The 24,152-nt window shown below is 39.6% G+C and overlaps 1 protein-coding gene across 6 annotated transcripts in view; it reads right to left on the bottom strand.

The window, feature by feature from the left end:
• Positions 1-24,152, bottom strand: part of Pde1c (Phosphodiesterase 1c) — a 923,665-nt gene that overhangs the window by 66,768 nt on the left and 832,745 nt on the right. For all 6 annotated transcript variants that reach the window (XM_089239484.1, XM_089239482.1, XM_089239480.1 and 3 more), the window contains one exon: positions 22,536-22,688. In XM_089239484.1, the coding sequence (XP_089095610.1) occupies positions 22,536-22,688 (153 nt within the window). The remainder of the gene's footprint in view (positions 1-22,535; positions 22,689-24,152) is intronic.

Raw genomic sequence — 24,152 nt, 5'->3', positions numbered from 1 at the left:
CGGTGACCCTGACAAAAGTTTTTCGAAAAGATTTTTTTGTTAAAGGGGCCATTCAAGTATTACTTAATCAGATTTTCAGACATTTTTGACCCCCTTCCCCCCTCTTGTCAGCAAAAGTCAGCGAAACACTGACCCCCTCCCCCCCGGTAAGCAAAATTTCGTCAGCAGCTTGGAATATTTTATATCTTCAAAAAGGGGTTTATATCTTCAAACCCCCCCTCCCCCTTGACAGCAAACCCGAAACCCCTCCCCAGGGCCGTCTTAAGAACATCATGGGCCCCCGGACCAAGTTATTTTTCTGAGGCCCTATCAGGTAAATTCTCGAAAAATTCAACTACTTCTCGTTTTTTTGAGGCCCGGGTGGGCCCATGCGTTAAGACGGCCCTGCCCCTCCCCCTCGATGCTGACGTAATACTTGAATGACCCCAAACAGCTCTAGGGCGCTGGCAGAGCTCGCGGATAAGCATTGAATAGGGGAAAGGGCACCTCGGGTGGAAAAAGTTCGAGAACCTCCTGCGTCAGGCTATTCTGGGCAGTCACGGATAAATGATGACGAAGTCGGGGGGAAGAAGCCACGGGTGCCAAAAGTTTAAGAAACACTGGATTAACTGGAGGGGAGATATACGTGTCATGAGTTAACAAACACACCGGCCCCCCATAACTTTTTCCAGGGAATAATTTCTCCGATTCTGCACACTGCTGTGTATGCATAATGATGAAACAGTGATCCATAGAAAAGGGAAACTACACCATGAAAAAAGACAATGTTTCTGAAAGTCACATTTCAACATAAAATTATGCATTATCACCGTATACCATAACATAGTACAATATATTATCGTATAAATATAGGAAACTATAATTTCCTCTCAAATTCTCTACATGTCAGAGCGCTATTGACCCAAGATTATAGGTTTTTATTTACCCACCTTTAAGAAAAACTCTTCCAGAACCCCCTTTTGTGCCCCAAAATCTTGGGTTCTTTAGAGCTCAAAAGCCCATAGCTGTTTCCCACCTTTTGCTAGTCTTTGATACTGCCCTATACACAAGCTAGTAGCTCTTGTCAAGACACCTGAAGTAACGTGGCATTTCTAGGCACTATGAATCTAGCTAAATCCCCCATACACAAAGTGGTACATCTAGGAGCTCAAACCAAGTGGTATTTCTAAGGCGCCCGAAGAAGAGGCGATACTTCTTGGACACAGAGTTAGAATTATATCTTTAGTCTATGTTCTTGGAGCTTGAATCCTAGCCATTACTTCATAGATTCAGTGGTCTGTCCACAATAGGTTCCCGTGCCTAATTTCTTCAAAAGGCGCCTTAGTCAATGCTCTTGTGGTGGCCCTTCAGAACAGAATAAGCATTTCGTGAACGCCATATCCTCAGATTTATGAAAGGTATTTCTAGGAGCTCTAGCGAGAATGACCAATAGCAAGAGAAAAAGTTACAGCTAGAAGCGGGCAAGATTCTGCCCTTTTAATAAAGGTGAGGAACAGAGGCTGATATGAACATGCTTTAAGATCAAGAGCTTCAGATCAGTTGTCAAAACTGGTAATGAAAAAATCACACTTTCTTTTTTCCTTCTTTTCTTAAGAATTACACTCATGTCCATAAATTAAGGATAATTCAGAATCACACGGAAATCGAAATCTAAAGTAAAAATTTCACCTGTAGAATTATCACACACATCTGCAAGAATGATATGCAAATTTCAGGAAGCCACCAGATGATGACGAGAGTGTAAGAGGGGTGTATATAAGGAATGGTGGCAAAGAAGTAAAATTGTTCACAAGAGTTCTGTAAGGCGCTCAGTGCCATAAGCGAATAGTTATGGCACAGAGGATGCATGTGGATGACTTTTTACGTGGTAGAATTATTGGCCGCCTGGAATGTGGGCGTACTCAGATGGAAGTATCCGAGGAACTTGGAATTGCCCAAAGTGTCATCTCTAGGCTTTGGCAACGATTCCAAGATAACGGAAATGTCAGTAGACGTTACAGTACAGGTCGAACGCCGAATGAAGACCGGTATTTGGCAGTAACTGCCAAAAGAAGCAGACGGAGCACAGCATCCGACCTGTCTCGTCAGCTATCTGCAGCCACGGGTACCACAGTTTCAAGGCAAACCGTGTACAGACGTTTGGGAGATATTGGTCTATATACTCGCAGGCCTGTCAGATGTGTTCCGCTCACGGCAACTCACTGTCGGCAGCGATTAGCCTGGAGTAGAGAACATGCAATGTGGACATCGTCACAGTGGGCTTGTGTGATGTTTTCCGACGAGTCCAGGTTTAGCTTGCAGTCTGATTCACGTCGGACTTTCATATGGAGAACGCCAGGTACCCGTTACCACCAAGACAACATCATTGAACGACACCGTTACGGTGGTACAGCATTGCTCGTTTGGGGTGGAATTATACTGGGTTCCAGAACAGATCTGCATGTTCAAACCGGAACCATAAAAGCCCAAATTTATCGGGACATCATTCTGGAACAACATGTACGTTTGTTTAGGGGTGCCATGGGCGCAGAATTTTTGTTTATGGATGACAACACTCGTCCTCACCGAGCAAACATCGTAAACGAATGCCTTGGATCTGAGTATATAATCCGTATGGAATGGCCAGCATTCTCACCTGACTTGAATCCGATAGAGCATGTGTGGGACATGCTTGGCCGACGAGTTGCAGCCCGTCAACCACCTCCTACATGTGTACCGGAACTTCGGAGAGCATTGCTTGCTGAGTGGAGTGATCTTCCCCAAGATCAGATCGATAATTTGATACTCAGAATGCCTAGGCGTTGTACGGACTGTATTTCATAGCATGGGAGACATACAATGTATTAACCATCATACCAACCATGTAATAGTAAGTTTTGGTAAAGGAGATATTTTTCACAATTGCTCCAGGGAGCAAAAATCGTAGTTTTTATGAATGGTATCATACATACACCATCGTTTTTGTTCTTTATCTTTTGTTTAATAAATGGGCTTTATGAATAAGTAACGTTTGTTTTGTTTCTGAACCTTTATTTGCCGGAGCTGGCATTATCCTCAATTTATGGACATGAGTGTAGTATAAACCCGATCACTGTGAAACTGCAAGAGGCGCAAGTATAAATGAAGATTTTTTCCTTAATTAAGTTTTTTTAAAAATCAAAAGTCATTTAGAAAAATAGGCGCTAATGTAGGCAAAATTTCGATTGGGAGCAATCACTCCCTCTGCTCCCCCCCTGACGATCATACATGTATATATACATGACTCCCAAAATAGTTTATTATAACAAAGAGAGAAATTACCATGACCCAATTTTCTGTCCGAAGCGAACTGGCGAAGCCTCCATGGAGCATATCTTGTTGCGGCACTGAAGTCCTCATTCACAAAAATATTTGACCCCTTCAGATTTAGACGATTTTTCAGGATTGCAGTTTTTTGCTTAAAGGACGAAAATTTGCAGATGACCAGGCGCGGGCGGATCGACTGCTTCCGTCCAATTCTGTGAACCCTCTCGATACCGATATCAGCAACCCGCAGCGTAAACACATACTTCTAACATCAGCCTCGAGCTGCTCAGCGTTTTCATCATCTTTTTCGGGCATGCCGGAAAATACGTTTTCTCTACGGCTGCGATCCTACAACTCGATCATTTTATCCTGTAAATTCGTATACCCCGGAATCGATGTCTGCACTTTGTTGTTGACCTGATTAATCACCTTTTGGACACGGTCCTTGATCTCCACCAAGGCCGTATCAATATTTTCACACCACTGATTAAGATGCGTTATTCTGTCCTCAATTTTTTGTAGTCTCAAAATCACTTCTGTGTTGACTTGCAAAATATCATTTTGATACTTTTGCATGTATCGAATTCTTCGTCGGTTGAGCGTTGATTTCATCTATACAAATACAAATACAACGCCACAACAGGCAAATTGCCCAACGAAGTGGCTGAGTTAAGAACATCATGGATCCCCGAGCCATTTTTTGGAACATTACTATTGGCCCTCGAATAGGAAGAAGTTGGCCACCCATGATATAATGGATTCATTTAATCTCCACCACCTCAGATGATAATTAAATAAACGTATCATTAATGTGAACCATCAAATCCAGTGATGTGATATGATAGGGTTTTTCAAAGTGTGCGCCGTGGCTTCTAGGGGCGTCCCGGCGAGATGAAGGTATTGATTTTTGTGCCTCTTTTTGCTTTGAATTGGTACTTTTTACCCCGGGCCGTGCCCAGGTGGGCCCATGCTTTAAGACGGCACTGCTTAACTATTCTGAGGAGCAGCAGTAAAACCATGAACTGGGCAAGTGAGCTGCGGGTGACATAAAACTCATTTTCCTATAAGGCCTTATTGTGCCTTTACGGGGCCGACTTCTATTTGGGGTAAGCAGGGGTGCCCAGACTTTTTTGCAGGGTCCTGTTTTTGTGGAAATTTCCTTTATTTTTGTGAAATGTGTCATCAATGTTGTGAGAAATGAGTAATTTTGTGGGAAGCGAAATAATCTAGTTGATCTATCGCAAAAGAAATGAAATTTCAAATTTATGGATTCATTATTTTTTTATGTCGTGAAGGGTTCGTTTTTCTGATCCGGAATTTTGTGAAGGGTCCGGAAAACGGACCCAAATTTTGGATGAACAGACCCCTGGTTAGTGTAAATATTTGTGGGCCCCATTTAGCTCGGAGCCCTGGGACACAATGCCCCAGTTGCCCCAGCCTAGTTACGTTCCCGATTTTCTATCACATTTAATGTTGAAAACGCAAGTTTTTTTCATATATACATATATAATCCAAGAAATAAACACCGGAAGAGAACCTTTTTTTTTTGTCCCCAGAGAGAGAAGGGAGTGGCAAGTGAGAGGAGAAGGAGAAAGAACAGGTTTCTGAAGAGTTAATACGTCACACAGTGCAGGATGGAAGTGCATCAGCGTGACTCTTTTATCAAACATTGATGAGGAGACAATGTTGGATAAAAGATTTTACACCTCATGTAATGTATTGGCTCACTTTCATCCATCTCAGATGATAATGAAATAAATGTATCTCATCAATATGAACCAACAAATCCAGTGATGTCATGCATAAACAGTCGAGCCTGGATATAACCAAGTCGTACGGGAACGTGAACACATTCAACATGTCCGATATTCGTGAAAACCGATACACCATAAACATTCGAGTTTAATGAGAAAAACTACTCAACCTATTTGAGATGGGTCTGTACGAGGAACAGGTGGTCGTCGTACAGACTCGAAAATTTAAGAAAATTAAAATTATTTATGTATGTCACAAACCTTAAAGATATTCACACGTAGGAGGTTTTAATTAATACCGGTTTACTGCAAAGCAGTGTTTCTCAAAGTGTGAGTCGCAGCTTCTAGGGTAATCACAAACCTTTACCAGAGGGGAGCTGTCGATATTGATCAGTGCTTTGAAGTGCTACTTGAAGTATTCTGCGGAGCCGTGGGTAAACGTTGAGACAAGGGTGAAATGAAAGGCAAAATTTTTAAAATCACGGATGTAAGTGGTCCGTCGAATTTTTACCGATATTTCAATAGTTCTGACGTTTAAAAAGACTTTCTTTCAAACCGAGCACAACTCCGGTCTATCGCCATGGGGAATTTGCTACCGAATGAGTTGTGCCGGGAATGTGAGTGTGTGCCTAACAATCTCAGTTCGTATAAGGTGTCTGATATTGCAGTGCTGACATCAATATTTTAAATTGGGAATGAAGCGTAATGAGACTGAATATTGAACCGTTGTAGGCCTGTTGCTCTCAATGGCGAGACTTTTAACGTGAGCTCGGCTCACATTCACGGTTCGAAGTTGAAAACCAACTTCAGCCGATGACCACTGTTGTGCATGGTTTACAAACACTGAGGACCTCTGACACAAACCTGTAGTCATGTCGATCCTTCTTCGAGTGGTTCTGGGAATGAAGAAAACCAGCGTTATCTACAGCTGGAGATATCCATCTAGCTATAACGTTGACAGAACACACCTGAAGCCGATTTTCGCAATAATACGGTAGCACTTCAGATTCGGGCTTCTTTCTTTAAATACAACTTTTGATTTTATGGAACATAAGTCATTGAAAAAAAATCGATCCACCAGTGTGGCTCCCCAAAAGGAAAACTTGGAAACAACCCCCGCCCGCTAAAATTTGCGGAATGCTAGATTGTCACCATGACCCTGCCCCGTCCTAACCCGATCTTGATATAACCCATGTCTGTAAAACTTAAGAGCATCATGAGACCCCCCAGGCCGAGTGATGTTCTGGGGCCCCACTACCTGATTGCAAAAGTACCAGAAGTATAAGCAGGGTCGTCTTAAGAGCATCATGGGCCCCCGGGCTAAATGATTTTTCTGAGGCCCTACGTGGTGAATTCTCGGAAATTGCAACCACATTTCATTTTTGTGAGGCGCCTTTTCTCTTGAGGCCCTCGGGTCGTGCCTGGGTGGGCCCATGTGGTAAGACGGCACTGAGTATAAGGCCTTCCAATTTACATATATGATTTCCGAATATGATTCCGAAAGTACAGTATTTACCATTTCATATATACCAGCCCAACATATAACCCAATTTCATATTTTCCTACCTCTATTGCTCACACAATCATCATTTGAACACCCGCTCTCCTACCTTGTCATTAAAAGTCAGCAAATGCGAACCCCCTCCCCCCCGATTGATGACGTATTACTTTAAGATGACCCCTTATATATATCCCATAGATATATAAATATGCCCCCATTCGTTATAACGATATTTTCAACATTATTTTATTATTGTATTGTAGGTTCACTAGGACGGAATTAAATTCGTTATAACCGATAAGCATCCAAACGCTTGTTTTTCATTCAGCTAGAGAAATTCAAATCTCTGATATTCACATTGGGAATCAAGGTCTTTGTAGCTCCCACTGACTTCAGTATGTGATGGAAGTAAAAAAAAAATATTTTTCTTTAGTTTATTTAAAATCATTTTTATACTTTTTGATACCGTTCAAATCGTATGAATTAATTCGGTTCATTGAGACGAAAACTTGGATATCCAATCGATACCTACCACTCATTTTTTAATTACTTTATCAAATCGTTAAAGTACATAGTATATAGACTTGAGCAATTGAAACTGCAGTATAGAAAGCATCAACATTAATCTTTTTTCAAATATTGGATGAGGAGGCTGACTTTGGTAAAAGAAACTTTGATAAAGAGCGTTTTTTATCAAAGTTGCCCATTACACTATCAAATTTTTTTGTCAAACTTATTTTATAAATTGTCTTTGACAAAGAAATTTTATAGTGTAAGGCCGGGATTACACTATAAAATTTTGATAAAAGTAATTTTATAAAACTTGTAAAATGTCACCAATAAGATTATCAGTTTCATTTCCTCGAATGTAACCTATGAACTTTATTGGTTGAATTTTTTGAGTTTTATACAAGGGATTTTATCAAACTTTTATAGTGTAATACCGGCCTTAGGCCGGGATTACACTATAAACGTTTTGGAAAAGCTCTTTGATAAAACGTGAAGAATATTTGTGCAAAAAAAAAAAAAACCATGAGTTTTTATGAACATAAATGAGGCGCTTTGTAGTGCTGGAGACTCGACTACATTTTGGGAGATCATAAATCGGTTTAGGTAAAGGGGTTTTTTTTCCGAACGCCATCACTCCCGAAACCTGGAAAGAACATTACGAAGGCTTTTTCTCTGGAGGGGTTAGAGTATTTGCTACAGAATCTGCTATTTGCACTAATCCAGACATTGACCCTCTCCTTGATGCTAATATCTCCCTTACCGAATTGAGCACTGCTATTAATAATATTAAACGCGGGGGAAGGCCCACGGTAAGGATTTAATCTTGAATGAATTTTTGATGCATTTGACACCGGATGCTAGAGAGGTGTTGCTCAAAATTTTTAATAATTTTTTCCATGGCTCTATCGTGCCGGAGTGTTGGATGGAAGCTATTGTTCCTATGTATAAAAATTGAGACCCCTCTAGACCAGAGAATTTTCGTCCAATTTATTTGATCTCCACGATCTTGAAGCTCTTTTCGTCTATCTTGAACAAAAGATTAAACACTTGGTTACGAGTTCGTGAAATAATACCGGAGGAACAGGCGGGGTTCCGGGCGGGTTGCAGCTGCGAAGATCATGCATTTACTTTGAATTATCTGATTCAGGAGAAACTCTCCAGACCAAGAGGCCGCCTTTATATACTTTTCGTAGATTTCAGAGCCGCATTTGATTCTATCGACCACGAAATTCTATGGAACGTTCTTAGAAAACTTGGAGTGAGTGAACATTTTGTCAAGGTGATCCAGAATATGTACTTAAGAGCATATTCATTGCAGGTGAGAACTGCCGCAGGTTTGACAGATAAAATATCTATCACAAGGGGAATATTGCAGGGAGAAATCTTATCTCCAACCCTATTTAGTCTGTATTTAATGGATTTGATTGATAATCTTAATAATTCCGAAACTCACCCATTGCACATTGACCAACAAAGAGCGATTCATTGTCTAGTTTTACGCTGATGACACCGTACTCCTCTTTGATAATCCAGTAGACTTACAAAAGAAAAGAAAAATTCTAGAATCTTTCTGCATATAATATATAAATTGGAAATTAACATCTCTAAAACTAAGGTTATGTCCTTTAGAAGGGGGAGGGGGGGGGGACTAAAAAAAAATCACATAAACATGGTATTTCTTTAATATCCCTATAGAAATAGTTTCGTCTTACACATATTTGGGAATTCCATTTTCGTTTTTCGGAAAATTTCGGACATCTAAAATCAAATTCATCTCCAAAGCAAAAAACGCAATAAGCTCAACCTGGCCGATTCTTATCTAGTCTAGGATTTCATCAATCAATATTGCATTCAGACTCTTCCCTTCTCTGGTTGTATCAACAACAAAAGCAGAGGATAAACTCTTCAATTCTCTGGTTGTTGATACAACCAGAGAATAGAAGAGTCTTCAACCAGAGAAGAGAACGACATGGACGACTTGGAGCCCAGAATATTTGGATGATTTCTATGTTGTATTAAATTTTTTGGCGAGAAACCTATTGCACTTTCCGCGAGACACGCCAAGCTATATAATCAGATGTGAACTTGGTCAACCAAGAATGTCCATATTACTTAAAAAGTTTATCCTCTGCTTTTTTGTTAGAATTCTAAAAATGCCAAACTACAGACTTCCGAGACTATGTCTTGACCAATTGTTGGAAAGGGCAAAACACTCACTCCCTGACAGACATAACTGGCTTTTTTTCTTGTGGATAATATTTGACGATTGTGGCTTGAGTTTTCTGAAAGAATCTATGGACCCAAACTTGGTAAAAAAACACATCCCGAAGATTCTTCAGATTCTATGTGATCTAAGTTTACAGGTAGATTTTTCAAATGCATATAATTCTATATCATTTCCCCAGTATAGGCTCGTAAATCTAACCATGGAACAATTTCTTCTGAATAACAACGATTTAAAATACAAGACAGGTTTGTTCAAGTTCGACTCGGAAAAGAACGCATTTACGTAAGTGGGAAGGTGCTTCTCATTAACCCAGTCGAAAAAACTGTACATTTTGTATTAAAAATTCTCGCGAGACCTGGTCGCATGTTCTTTTTCACTGTAATGCTTACACATACTATCGATCGAAATAGCTAGACAAAAACTTGACACATCAATCAATTCCTGAATTTCTGAAGCATTATGAAAAACTAACATTTCTAAAATCTATTGGTTCTTGAATGATATGAAATTTAGAGATTTCTTTGAATATATTGTCAATTCACGATCAAATGGTTTTTTTTTCACCACCTTGTTGTTTCAGGTCTTTTTATTTGTTTCATCGTTGTTTTATATTGTCTGATTATCATAATTAATTGTTGTATGTTTAAATCAGGAAATTGTGAAACTTATGTATGTGCACGCTCATATTTACACATCATTTTTCTTTTATTCTGAGTCTTTACTATTTTTTTCTCATAAATATGTACTTTTTTGAACTGCTGTATTCTGTATTCGGAGTTTCAAATTCATCAATTACTATCTGTTTAGTTTTTCCATGTTGTCATCTTTTGCCTTTTGCCAATGGTTTGTAACCAATGCATGTAAATAAAAATTGTAATACGTAATTATTAACAATTATAATTACTCTCTAACTGAAAACACGATTACGGGTTAAAAGCGGATGAGACATATGCGGACATGTTGGAAATCGGGACATGCGGACATTTTATGTTTACCAATAATCAAACGTTTACTGACGAGTATTTCTGGCGATTTCTAAGTTACGTTCTCTGGTCACGATCACAAACGATCGGGTCAAAATCGGACTTGTTATGTTTACCGGTAATTGAACACTTATTGGCGATTTTTCGAGCTACATTTTCTAAATGTGTTGAATGGCGAGGGGTGGGGGTGAATAAGTTCCTGGAAAGTTTGAAGAAGAATCAATGTACATAATCAATCGGCTGCCGACCCCATTGGAGATTGTACTATGAAGAAGAATGAACTGATTGAGAGCTGGGAGGATAAGGCCGGGACCTGACTGCGGCGCGGTTGCAGGCGGTTGAGGTTGGGGGTGAAGGCATGATTTATAGTTTTATTCTGTCAACGCACAGATACAACCGCAACCGCTGACAGCGGTTTTTTCAACCAAGAAAATCCATATTTTTTTGGACGGTTGGGGTAACCGGAAAGCTGCCGTCATCTATTGGAAAGACCCTGATGACGGTTCGGCTGGACTCGCGGTTGCTGTCTTCCATTGCCTATTAAGTGGTTTGACAAGGAGGGTAATGGGATTTCGGATGCACTGGACAAAGAAATTGCTCTTCTTCTCAGGTTACCATAAAAATGAGGGGGAAAAGACAAATTCGAGGAACTGAATGGTAAAGTTTCATTCGACAGACACTAATTCTTTGTTTGGCGCTCTTGCACTGGTAACAATAAAAAAATCGATGAAGAAAAAATTAAATTTTTCTAACCAAATGAATTTTTTTTTGCTTTCCTACAAGAGCATATATTAAAACTCGGTCATAATGACATTCATAAACTAACGTGATTATGCCGTTGAAACCGAGATATATATTTTAAAATACTTGAATGAAATGCATTGGATCCCGATTATAACGTTATATTAAAAATACCAATTAGTACCTCATCCAAAAAAGTAACAAATTACCAGCGTGCCCAACCATTTCTAATAAATTCATAAAAAATTATCAGAAGTAACAAAAACATAGACATCTGAAGGAATAAATTTTTATACACTGTTCAAAACAATTAGGGGAGCAAGCAAAAAAGTGAAGAAAACCGTGCGAGACAGCCACGTATTGGCATACAATGGATAGTACACGCGTATCAATGCGCAATACAGAAAAAAGACGTAAAAAAATTTTGAATTAAGCTTTAATTCTTTGAAAATATGGAACAAACATGAAAAGATGATTTAGGGCAACAATTTGGTTACATGTAAACGATAAAAAAAAGTACTGTTTAGACATGATGCATGAGTTTTAATAGGGCGTGTGGTCTCCTCGAACAGCTAAGACTGCTGCACACCTGTTTGCCATGGATGCGATGAGGTTATCGATCAGACTTTGGGGAATACTGTTCCACTCCTCAAGAAGTGCAATCTGCAAGTCTCGGACAGTAACAGGCGGCCTTGGTCGCGCAGCAATGCGTCGTCCGAGCATGTCGATTGGATTCAGGTCAGGAAAGCACGCTGGCCATTCCATACGCTGTATTGTTTCAGCTTCAAGTATGTTCTCCACCAGACGAGCTCTATGCGGTCGGGCATTATCATCCTGGAAAACAAAGGAATCTCCAATGGCTCCAGCGTAAGGGATGACATGAGGTCGCAGTATCTCGTCTGCATACCTTCGGGCCGTCAAAGTGCCATTCCGAATGATATGCAGGTCCGTACGTCCGCCTATGCTGATTCCACCCCATACCATCCAACCAGCTCGTCTGTATTGTGACCTTTCACGAACGAATGCGGGGTTATTTCGAGTGCCCCTGTCCCTCCATACCAGAACACGTCGGGTGTCACACTCCAGACTGAATCGGGACTCGTCTGTAAACAGCACTTGGCTCCAATCATGTTGCTCCCAATCTCGATGTTCAGCAGCCCATCTTCTTCGGGCCGCACGGTGGTGTGGGGTCAACGGAATGCAGACCATTGGCCTACGTGCATAGAGCCTTCCCTCACGAAGCCGATTACGTACTGTTTGGCTGGACACCCTTCGTCCTGTTACCAAGAGCAACCGTCTTTTCAGCTGCGTAGCATTCCCTGTTCTGTTTCGACGGGCTGTTAACCGTATATACCGGTCATCAGTTGCTGTAGTGGTCGTGGCCGACCTTGCCCTGGTCAACGTCTAACATTTCCTGTTTCTTGGAATCGATTCCACAGCCTTGCAACAACACTTCTGGCGACTCCAACAGCGTCCGCGACACTACGTTGTGTTTGCCCGGATTCCAGTCTGCCTATAACACGCCATGCCATGGATTCCGGTAAATCACGTTGTTGAGACATCCTCAAGTCACCTTGTCTCAAAAAAAAATACTGCGCAATCGAATTTCACAGTTACGGCAGTAAAACAGACGTTTCTGCAACATCCCGATTTCTGCCCTTATCTCCTTTTTCTGGTTTTTGACGTCATGAACTTTGATTCGCATATGAAGTTTTCTTCTTCCTTTTCCTGCTAGGCTTTAAATTATGGATGATTCATTTTATGTTACTTATCGGTATACATCTTTGCGTAATTTTGTTAAAACCATGTGCTCCCCTAATTGTTTTGAGCAGCTTCTTCTAACCTTTCCTTACACGGGGACGCCAAAAGCTTGCTAGCTCCAGTTAAAAAAGTATCCAGCTGCGGCCCTGTATGTACCTTAAATCTTGCAACATACATACTTCTGTACAGGGCCACATTGGCATTGAAGCACGCATTTTGGCGCCCCTTTTTAATATTGAAGGAGAGATGAAAGGATAACATTTGCGCACCCCTCTGACTCGGAGTTCGGGGCATCAGTCAGTGCCGTCTTAACGTATGGTCCCACCCGGGTATGGCTCGGAGGCCCATGATACTCTTAAGATGACCTTGCCATCAGTCCCGCCTGCTTCTCCCTAGTTGCGGCCCTGGTGCCGTATGTACAGGGTGTTAAGCGGGCCGGGATAGCAAGTTCGGAATGCTGCAAATTTTAGTAATTCGTGGTCAGGAACTTTGAATTATATCGTGAAAAAGGCGGAGCAATTCGAATAGCCAGCACGTGGCAAAGCCGCAAAGCCATAAATCTGTGTCCAAACAGATTTAGTAAGAAGCATTGAAATGTTTTCGTAAGAAGGACATTACGGGAGTTTGAAATACATGCTTTTATATATTATAAAACTGTAAATTTTTATTTCGCCATAAAAGAGGGGGGGGGGGTAACCGCATCTGAGGGGGGGTGTCCGTTAAGAGGGGTTTTACTGCAATGCAACTTATAAGCACGAATTTTCATGATAATCGTAGCCAACTTCAGCTTGGCGAAAATAATTTAGCCAATCCCGAGAGAGATGTCACGTGACACGGTTGCTAACAGCAGTGTGTGTTCCATGCGAAATTACACAGTTTCTGATAAGATCAACCACACTAGCCGAACCGTATTGTGCAGTTAGCCTTAAGCAGTAGGATATTTTCGGGGAAAAGGAACGGAAAGTATGGAAAAACATTCCCCACCCCTGCTGTATTGTTTGGGTCTCATGTAGACAGATACTCAAAAATACGAAAATGAGAAAAAATAAAATTAAAAATACTAGTTTCGATGGGGGAAGGGAAGGACCAGAGACATGTTTCCCTTCCTTTGGGCCTTGCAACAAAACGAAGGATTTTCAGTGCGATAAGGGGAAGTGGGATCCTCCGTATTCTTATAATTTACAAATTATAAGAATAACAAAGGCTGCAAGCCTTTGTTCTGGGAGGGTTTTTCATTTTTCCCCTTGTAAATGATTTTTAGACTGAAAAATTAAAATAATATGTACCATAATAGTGAAATAAACCAATTAGTTATTCGTGAAAATGCTTGAAAAATGAAAGGGTAATGAATATATTCTCGCGGCCCGGTACGATTGATGTCACGGCGCGGTACTGGGCCTCGGCCCAGCGGTTGAGAAACACTGTTTTAGACGATAAATTCATGGTGATAATTAAAACGTTGTGTATATTTTCTTTTTATTTTGAAATCATTTATGTATTTGTTTTTCCTTCACAAATTCTCCCTCACACTGCCAGAAGTCGGGGAAAAATGAAAAAACAAACGTCGAACCATTTCTCCTTCCTCTTTGAATCTCGATATACAGCATCTCATTTCACCAGGATGTTTTTTTTAATTAGATGTTTCTGTGTCTGTATTTGTTTATTTAAACTTATGTTGAGCTTTGAATTTTAATTTTGATAATAGCACTGGAATAAACAATTCTGTAGTCTGATTTTTTTTTTTTGCTGTATAAACTTCAGATAACAAAGCTATGCCATTATTGCATTTATTTTATATTTTATTTTTTGCTTTATTTTACAAGTTTTATTTTCTCAGCGACTTTTTTTGTACTTTTTAACTACATCGATGAGACTATTGATTGATGCCTTTTAACCCTTTACACGGCATAATAGCAATAAGCTTCCTTATGATTTTCAGCAGTAAATGAGTATATAAAGAAATGAAAAAGTAAAGGGTATAGATTAGTGTTTTCAAAGTGTGCGTCGCTGTTTCTAGGGACATTGGCAACCTTTATGTGGGGTGTCGTAGCGAGCTTGAGATATTGATTTGTGCACCTATTTATGCTTTGAAGAAGTTCTTTTATGCGGGAAAATATCTATTAATCTATCCCGAAGAGCCGCTGACTAATCATGAATTAGGCAAGGAAGCCGTGGTTGACAAAAGTTTGTGAACCATTGGTATAGGGAAAAGTGTTCCACTGAGAGAGGGTTTCACTTTACAAAATATTTAGGCTTGCCAATGCTAAAATAAAGAGGCGAGATATTTTGTTAATGCCACTCAAAGGATTGAGAACCATCTGAAATCAGCGATTAAATGTACTGTCTCCAGTCTATTGCTATGATTACTGTTGTGGTATTGAGATTCTATGACGCTCATTTTATTCTCATGCTTAAATATAGGGTGTATGGGAAAATCCCTTGGACCTGAAATGATTTCAAAACAAAAAGAGCTACAGCAATGCAACTCCTTACAAGGGAAGGGTCCCACGGACATGTCTTCAAAAATTTTAATTTAAAAAACAAAGCGCTTTCAGTGCAATATTTGAGCTACGTTCAAATTTGGTATGATTGGTATTGCTGAGCAATACCATTCAAATGATTGATATTGCTTTAGCAACCCTAACAGATATGTTCCAGCGTCCCTGAAACGCGAAGAAACAAAAGAGATGTTCACTATTTCTGAGATATGTGGATGACAGCTTTATTGTCCCACCAAAAAACACGAGAAGAAATATACAACCTCTGACAATAAAGTTCGGTGAATGAAGTCAGAACGGCCGATCTGGCAACACTGGCGAAGCAAAACGCTGCACATGCGTAGCGGCAGGTGTTGATCATCTGCCGCCACCGTTGTTCAGTTGAGCGTCGTTTGTGTTCCGTGAAAGACTTGTTTTACAAAGTGCTTGTTTAGTGCATTGGTTCTTAACTGAGAACAGGAAAATGAACGAACAAAAGATTACTGAGGATGAATCTTGGTGTCTCAGGTACGACACTGAAACGAAACGGCAAAGCATGGAATGGCGTTCTCCTGCATCACCTCGTCGGAAAAAGGTCAGAGCAGAAAAATCACGCATCAAAACTATGCTAATCACCTTTTTTGATAGTCAAAGCATTATCCACAAGGAATTTCTACCTGAGGGAACGACGATGAATGCTGCAAGGTACATTGAAATTTTGACCCGTTTCATGAAACGTCTACGCAGGGTACGACCTTAGTACGCACAACAAGGTTCATGGTTTCTTGTTCACGACAATACTCGCCCTCACACAGCCAATATCGTCAAACAGTTCCTGGCAAAAAAGGGGGTGGTGCAAATTGAACATCCACCATACGCGCCATCTCTCAATCCTCCAGACTTCTTCCTATTCCCACGACTCAAACTCGCTTTGAAAGGAAAGAGATTTGACGATATTCCTGACATCCAACGAAACGTGACGAGGCTTTTGGACTCCATCCCAAAAGAAGACTTCTTGCAAAGTTTCCAGGACATGTATAGGAGATCTCAGCGGTGCATAGTAATGGGAGGTGACTATTTCGAAGGACAGTAAGGCAACTTTCGTTAACATTTGATCTACGTTAATGTTACAGGACTATTCACCGAACTTTATTGTCAGAGGTTGTATATAACATGTACTTCTATGGCTACCTGTCATTTAGGATATATCCCCTTTATATTAGGATAACTGTGTAAAATGTGGATCACAGGAACCCATTGGTGAAAGAGAACTTTGAAAAACAAATTATGTAGTCGGTAAGAGCATCGCAGACTTAATTAGAAAATGATTTTTAATTGAACCTTGGCGCAATTATTGAACCACAAAAATATAACGTTTGACGATACTAAAATAATAATCATAAACATAAATAACGTAGAATGCAATTAATTCAAAGATTGCAACAGGCCCTAAGAAAATATTATATGCAATGGTTAGGTATGTGCCGTGCCAAAGACAAATCATGTAGAAATTGTAACAAAAAAAGTTAATTTGGTAGATTTTCGCACAAATTAAGTTCCTCTACCCTCCACAATACAAATATTAAAATATGTATAATCAGTCAAAAAAACAGAACATATAGAAATTAGGACCACACTCCTGGTGTCACCAGTAGGGGTAAAATGAAAAGCTTGGCAGCAACTTCAAGATATCCTCACAACAAAAATTTTGAGTTATAATACAAAAAAAAAAAAAAAAATTCACCGGAATAATTAATTTAAGCACAAAACAAATTGTCAAAATGGTGAATTTATTGTATACAAAACCACTTGATTAAGTCACAAACACCACTAAGGTAAACAATGATTTGCGACTACCAATGTATGGAGAAGAAAATGACGGTTATGAATATGTGGTAAATATGAGATTATATATATAAAATTACTCCTTAATTGCGCTTGCTTATTTTTGAGCAATCAAGGATTAGGGGCCGTTCAAGTATTACGTGAGCAAAATTTCAGCCATTTTTGACCCCTCCCCCCCCCTTGTCAGAAAAATTTCGTCATCACTGCCCCCAACTCCTAACGCATATTGGTGGGATCAGAAACGTACGCGAGAGGTGGGGGGTATATAGGGGCTCGTGCGCCTCCCTCCCCAGACGAAAAAAAAATACTTTTTAATGCAAAAAAATATTTAAAAAAAAATTAAAATTTCAAAAGAAAATATCTTTATATATGTTATTATATTCTATTTCTGTTAATTTCAAGCCTATTTGAAGGGCAAGAACTCTTTTTTAAGTAATTTCTCTTCAAAAAATTCATTGCGACCCACCCTTTAAGCCATATATGGTAAACCCTTGACCCGCGGCCCAAATGTGGCCCTGAGGGTTATCTGGCGTGACTTGCCCCCCCCCCTCCTCAAACCTAATTTTGTAAAAATGAACTAAGCGCCACATTTACAAATCATTTAAATGACCCGTGGCACAATTCCAGAGCATTTAAGTGGCCCGTGGCAGATTTTCAGATCACTGAAGTAGGCCTCAAAGATCACTTTCACGTTCAAAGATCACCTAAGTAAATCGCGACACAGTTACACAGTCGCGAACACTTAAACGATCCTTGGCACATTTAGAGATCCCTTGAGTGACATGTGGTACAGTTTTAGAGCACTTAAGCGGCCCCCAGTGCGGTTCTACATATCACTCAAGTTACCCGCGGAACATTCCCAGATTACTTAAGTGATTCGTAATCTGGGAATGTTCCGCGGGTAACTTGAGTGATATGTAGAACCGCACTGGGGACATCAAGGGTTCCGCGCGAGTTTTCACGTTGGAAAACCCTGCCCTACAGAGCCACTTTAATGATCTCTAAATGTTTCACGGATCCTTCATGTGCTCTGGAAATGTTTCCGGGTCACTTAAGTGCTCTGGAACTGTGCCACGCATTACTCAAGTGATCCGTAATTAGTTCCAGAGCACTTAAGCGGCCCGGAAACATTTCCAGAGCACTTGAAGGATCCGTGAAACATTTATAGATAATTTACTTTTTTCATTAAAGTGGCTCTGTAGGACAGGGTTTTCCAACGTGAAAGCTCGCGCGGAACCCTTGACGGTAACGAGGCTATTCCGCGGAACCCTTAACAAATTTTGAATATTTTTTCAATATACAGGGTGTCCTAAAAGTCCGCATTCGCTCTGAGAAACAAAAATCCTCACTTGATGTAGATAAAAGTGTCAAAAAATATATATATTTGTTAGTTACACATAGTGTGACCATATGACCCATATTTTACGGGGCAGAATTATTTTTTCATAATATTCTGTTATTTCATCGTTTAATAAAAATGTTAATTTTGTCAAGCTTGCTTAAAAAACTCACTCTGAAATTTTTAAATCGTGAATTCGTTATTTTAACATGAGCTATGGATCAATGGAAATGTCCGTTTTTTTGTCATATGGTCAAACTAGTTATACACATAGTTTCAGGATAACGAAAAAGACATGCTCATTTAATCTTTTTTTCTCCTCCACATTCATTTTTCTCATTTTCAATAAACTAATTAGACCGTTACTTATACAGTTCACAGCCGATCCCGAACGGCTTTTTTGTTTCTCACCGAGAGGGGTTTGAACACCAAACGTTTGGTTTGCACACTTTCTTTCTTCAATAGCAATGTGCTGTTTGATCATCATGGCGCTTTTTTCGCAATAGTTCCTTGTAGCAGAAAAGGCATTGTAAAGGACAAAGGGGGTATTGAACACATGACATCTCTGAGCATCTTGTGGCACAGTTCACGAGTATCTTATCGACCTGGGCTACCATATTTCAATGCTATGTAATTAATATTTCACAAATACCCACGGTTTTTTAATCTTGACAACTAGTACACAGTATCACTGATTTCGCACACACACATTTAAGTATTCACATTAAAATTCACGAAATGCAAGAAACTGTCAAAAGAACAAGAAAACATTTAAAAAAAAAATAGATGAAATCAAGGCTGGAACTGAGGAGGAGGCAACTGCCCCGGGCGCCAAACTTTAGGGGGCGGCAAATATCAGTGAAAACCAAAATACCGTTATAAATCATCAGAATTTAAGTGGAGAGGGTGACAAAATTATGTTTGCCCCTCCTCATAAAAATCGTAGTCACTACCCCGGATGAAATTGTCGTTTACGATAAATAATATTGATAACAAAATACAGAACAAGAGGAAAAAATTACTACTCCCTGTACTTGGTCATGGGTTGAGTGTGAATTTTGGCATACACCGTTCTCTTCCGAAATGTGGAACGAGTGGTCAAAGTAAGAGAAAGGGTGAATATTCCGCCCCCCCCCCCGGTCCAGGGCGTCAGTTACGGTATCATAGGCCGCAACCAGATGCTTGGTTAGCCGGGGCAAGCACACATTAAGGAGGCCCCCCCTTTAATGTTGGGGGAGAAGTTGAAGAGTGAAATTTTCGCCCCCTGTGGTCCAGTGCCCGGGTCACCAGAACTCCCAAGTTCCTCTCTGGTTATAGCCCTACTCAGAATAGTTTAAAAAAAACACTCCTTTAAAGCACTGAACAGGCAATCAGCAATGTCGGCAGCTTGCCACGACGCCCTTGACAAAGGCTGGCGATGTTCCTGAGAGACTGAGAAGCACTCATATCCAGTATTTCGGTTCTTCTCTTTTAGACAACTTTTAGGGAGTTGAACTCGATGTCCAACTAATCTGCTTCGCTTAGATATGGAAAACAAAACAAAATAAAACTTTTTCAAAAAAGTGAAAAATTACGTTTTTTTTAAAATCTTCTGAAGATCAATATAAGAATACTCAGGATTTAAGCAACGGTGATGAAATGCGAATTAGTTATTTAAGTAATTTATAATATTGTTTTGAAAAATTTAATATTGTGGCTAATTTTTCTCAAGAATCATTATTATATAACAAACAAAATGCAATTGAAACCATTAAAGTTTTGTGATATTTTCTGTGAGGTCCATGGGATGGGGGGGGGGGGGGTCATTTTCAAAGAAGTTTCAATTGTACAATTTTCACCCTCATACGACGTTCTGACGTGGCCTCTTGAACATTGTGTAAACGAGGTTCCATTTGTGGTAACGAATCTGTAGCATGAGAGAATATAACCTCAGGCAAGTTAGAAAGGTATGCTATTTAGGATTTGCTAGTCAGAAAAGTGATAAGAATCCAACACTATGAAACTCTATTGCCGATTCCAAGGAAGAGAGGCAGGCTGGGAGGGGGGAGCGCAGAATGCAAAGGAACAATTCAATACTTCCGAATCTTTGAAGGAAGACATTCATAAAAATCCTCATGTAGGTCTTGAGTTTCGAGAATACCAAATTCTCAGGAAGTTGTTGTCTGAAGGACTTGTGTGCGAGAATAGGAAGAAAGAAAGAAAGGAGCCAAGAAGAATACCGTTTGTTTTCTACTGGTCGATTACCCAATGTTTTCTCTGAATTATTTTAGAGTACCCGTTCTCAACAGAAATTAAAAAAAAAAAATTACTTCAGGTGAAACAGTAACAAGAAAAATTTTCAAACTACCAGGGTTCCGGGATTATTGGGGTTCCGTCCCCTTTGATTTCGCGGAACATCAAAAAAAGCTCTCGCGGAACACTGGTTGGAAAACCCTGCTGGACTTATCAATTGGTAGAATGTTAGTTCAGGTTCCCAATAACTCTCGAAAGGTTTTTATTCCGTTTTTGGCGCACCGAATAAGATGCCATTAAGATTATTTTATATCTTCAAAAAGTGGTTGATTACGTAAGCATCATCCAAACCCCCCCCTCCCCCCTCGTCATCAAAAGTCAGCAAATCGGAAACCCTCCTCTCTCCCCCCCCCCCCATCGATGCTGACGTAATACTTGAATGACCCCTTATCTCCTGAATGGAGAGAAATATTAACTCCGGACAACTTCCAATAAACATATATATATATACTGAACATGAATTTCATATGAAAATCTCAAAGTTCACTATTATAATTATTATTATAAGACAATAATTATTTCCTTTCCTTTTCCAATGCTTGGGGCCCTCGAAAGTCATTTTTTAGAAAAAGGTTAATAACTTCGGAAATAGTTAACGGATTTTCACAAAAAAAAGTTTAAAATATACGATTCATTTTTGAATATGTTTACATTGGATGAACACAGGTGTCGGGGAGATATGATCGAAGTGTTCAAAATTTTCAACGGGATGGATAGGATGGACCAGAAATTATTAGTACACCGTCAATTGACTGCTTTTACAAGGGGACACCAGCATCGATTGGTGTGCCCGAGTGGCATGGTGGTAAGATGCTCGTCTACCATCGTAAAGGCTGTTGTCAGGGTCCCGGGTTCGAACCCAAGGGAGGAAGGATATAGATAAGATATCTTCCCTAACGAACTCGAGGTGACCACCGATAGACAGCGCCTTCACTTCCAACCCATCTCACTAATGGCGGAAATTGCAATATAGCGATGTGTCCAGAGTTGGTGTTTGGTGAAGTAGTAGTATCGATTGGTAAGAGACAATTCTAGGTTATGGTGTCACAGGGAATTTTTTTCTAATAGGGTTGTTGATAAATGGAATAGTTTACCCCCGGAGGTAGTAAATTCTAACACAATTGACACGTTTAAAAAAAAATACGATAAACATGTTGGGGTAAATCGAGAAGCTATCCATACTTAGAATAAGACAATCATACATTAAGTATTTTTTATGTGCAATGTATAATAAAATCCTTGCATTGTATAATATATTGTATCATGTATATATATTGTTTGCAATTGCATTTTTAATTGTGTTGCTGTATTTTTGAAATATATGACATCCATATTTTTATGGGCATCTTTTTCTCAGCCACCTCGTTGGGCATTTTGCCTGTTGTAGCGTTGTATTTGTATATTTTTAATGATTATTGCTCAATGTAAATGTAAATGTCACAATATATTTAATTTTTTTCACTTTTTGTACTCTGAAAATGTTTTTAGAAAAGTGAAAAAATATCCTAAAAATGCCAAAAAAATAGCTTGAAACTTGAAAAAATGCCAAAAAATGCAAATGTCACCAACATCCGGGCCTTGTTTATAGCCAAGACAGCCTGGTGCAGGGGGAAAAGAAGATTTTTTGAATTATATAATTTTTCTCAGTTTTTTCATCATTTTTAATACTTTTTTTTGGGTCTTTATATTTTTCTTTCGAAGAGATAGACAAGATAGTATCTGTTTGTGATTTAGTGCAGTGTTCATGGAAAATAGAATAAATTTTGATTGAATTTTAAATCGTATAAATTGGAAAAGAAAAATAAGCTACAATAACATACACAGAAATCCGGAATCTTCTTTATTCATTTCTTTGTCCTCCAGAACTGTTTCATTGATGGACACAGCTTGAATACCTTGAACAAGTTTTTCTATATGTTCAAGCATGTCACCACAAACTTCTAAGCTAGGCTGAACGATAAAGTTGATGAATCCTGGAAATATAAATTAAAAAAAAACCTCACAGAATGCAGAAATTGTTGGTACATGATTTGTACACACGCTGAGTGACTAAAAAAACAATTGACGTTTTTAAAACTCATGAATTCAGCGAAGAAAAGTAAGCTGCATATTGGAATTAAAGTTGGAGCTAAAATGCTCATAAGGTAAATATTTTTCTGACAAGAAAACCGATTCAGTTTTATCAAGTGATGTCGTGTTATTTTATTTGTGCCACACAGTTTGTTAGTAGACTTGGAATAATTTGTTTTTAGAAGAAAGCCTATAGAGTTTTTTCTATGCATATTATACTGTATTATCATTTCCTACAATTTTTGATGTGGAACACGAAACGAACGGTCTTAAAATCAGGGTGTTAAACTTAATTTTCGAGTGTTTTTATGATGATTAAATTATTATGAAAATTTAATAATTTGGAAACTATAAATGATACATGTATTAACACGTATGGTGGTATCACGTATCGATAGAGTATCGAGCAGTTTATAAATTTGTTATGAATACTCATTTTGACGTTGCGCCGACGTTGTCGTCTGAAGTCACAGCGCTGCCATTTTGAGGCACCAAAATGGACGTGCCACGTGCTAAAATCCGGACAGTTTCTGATTGAGGGGTGATATCACGTCGTGTGAGTTGCCGTTTGATTTTTTTGAGTGCGTTCTACAATAAAACGAAATTGATACGAATATGATTAGCCATGTCCACACTAGTGTGCTTTCCACGCATGCACGGGACGTCAATGCGGCGCCAAGGTCCACGTCTCCACTACATCTAATACACCCCCTGGGATATCTGACATTCAGAACATGTTAAGCGGCGGTGCTAAAGTGTGCTATGGCTCCATCATGCAAAAACTACATGTTCCTTTCTACGGTGAGCGGCACTAGCTACAACAGTCAAGGAAGCACTTCCTTCAGAAAGACACTGTACGCTGTGCCAGTCAGACGTTTTGGCAACAGGCAAGGTCCTACTCGCCAATTACCGAAGATACCCGTCCACATGTTCACGGCAAATCCTTGCTGATGTTTACAAGATAATGGCTCGGCGATTGCTTTCAGCTCAAACGTGTTTATTGTGAGTGTTGAAAACGTCTTCTCCGAGTAGCGGAAGCAGTGAATAACATTATATATAATCAAGGAAACAGTTATTTTCCGGATATTATGCTGAGGTGAGCTCGGAAAGAAAAGTCATCACGTCTCCGCCGGGACTCGAACCCAGGCCTCTTGCATACCGGGCAAGCATGCTGCCATCTACACCACTGGAGACACATGAATCTGCCTTCCTAATATATATAATGCTGGGAATTTAGAATTTTTCTTTTGAAGCATCCACATCACAAACTCTACCTTGCGAGCCTGCGATAATAGTCTTCTGCGCATAAACATTAGACATTTTGCACGTGGAAGGGGTGCATGCATGCCTCATGTATGACATTCTAT

This window comes from Pholcus phalangioides, unplaced genomic scaffold (genome assembly GCF_987345545.1).
Source record: "Pholcus phalangioides strain wild (caught in Gottingen) unplaced genomic scaffold, Ppha-v1.0 ptg000011l_1, whole genome shotgun sequence".
Taxonomy (NCBI): Eukaryota; Metazoa; Arthropoda; class Arachnida; order Araneae; family Pholcidae; genus Pholcus; species Pholcus phalangioides.
Note: the sequence above shows the minus strand (reverse complement) of the source record. Positions and strands in the feature narration are given on the sequence as shown.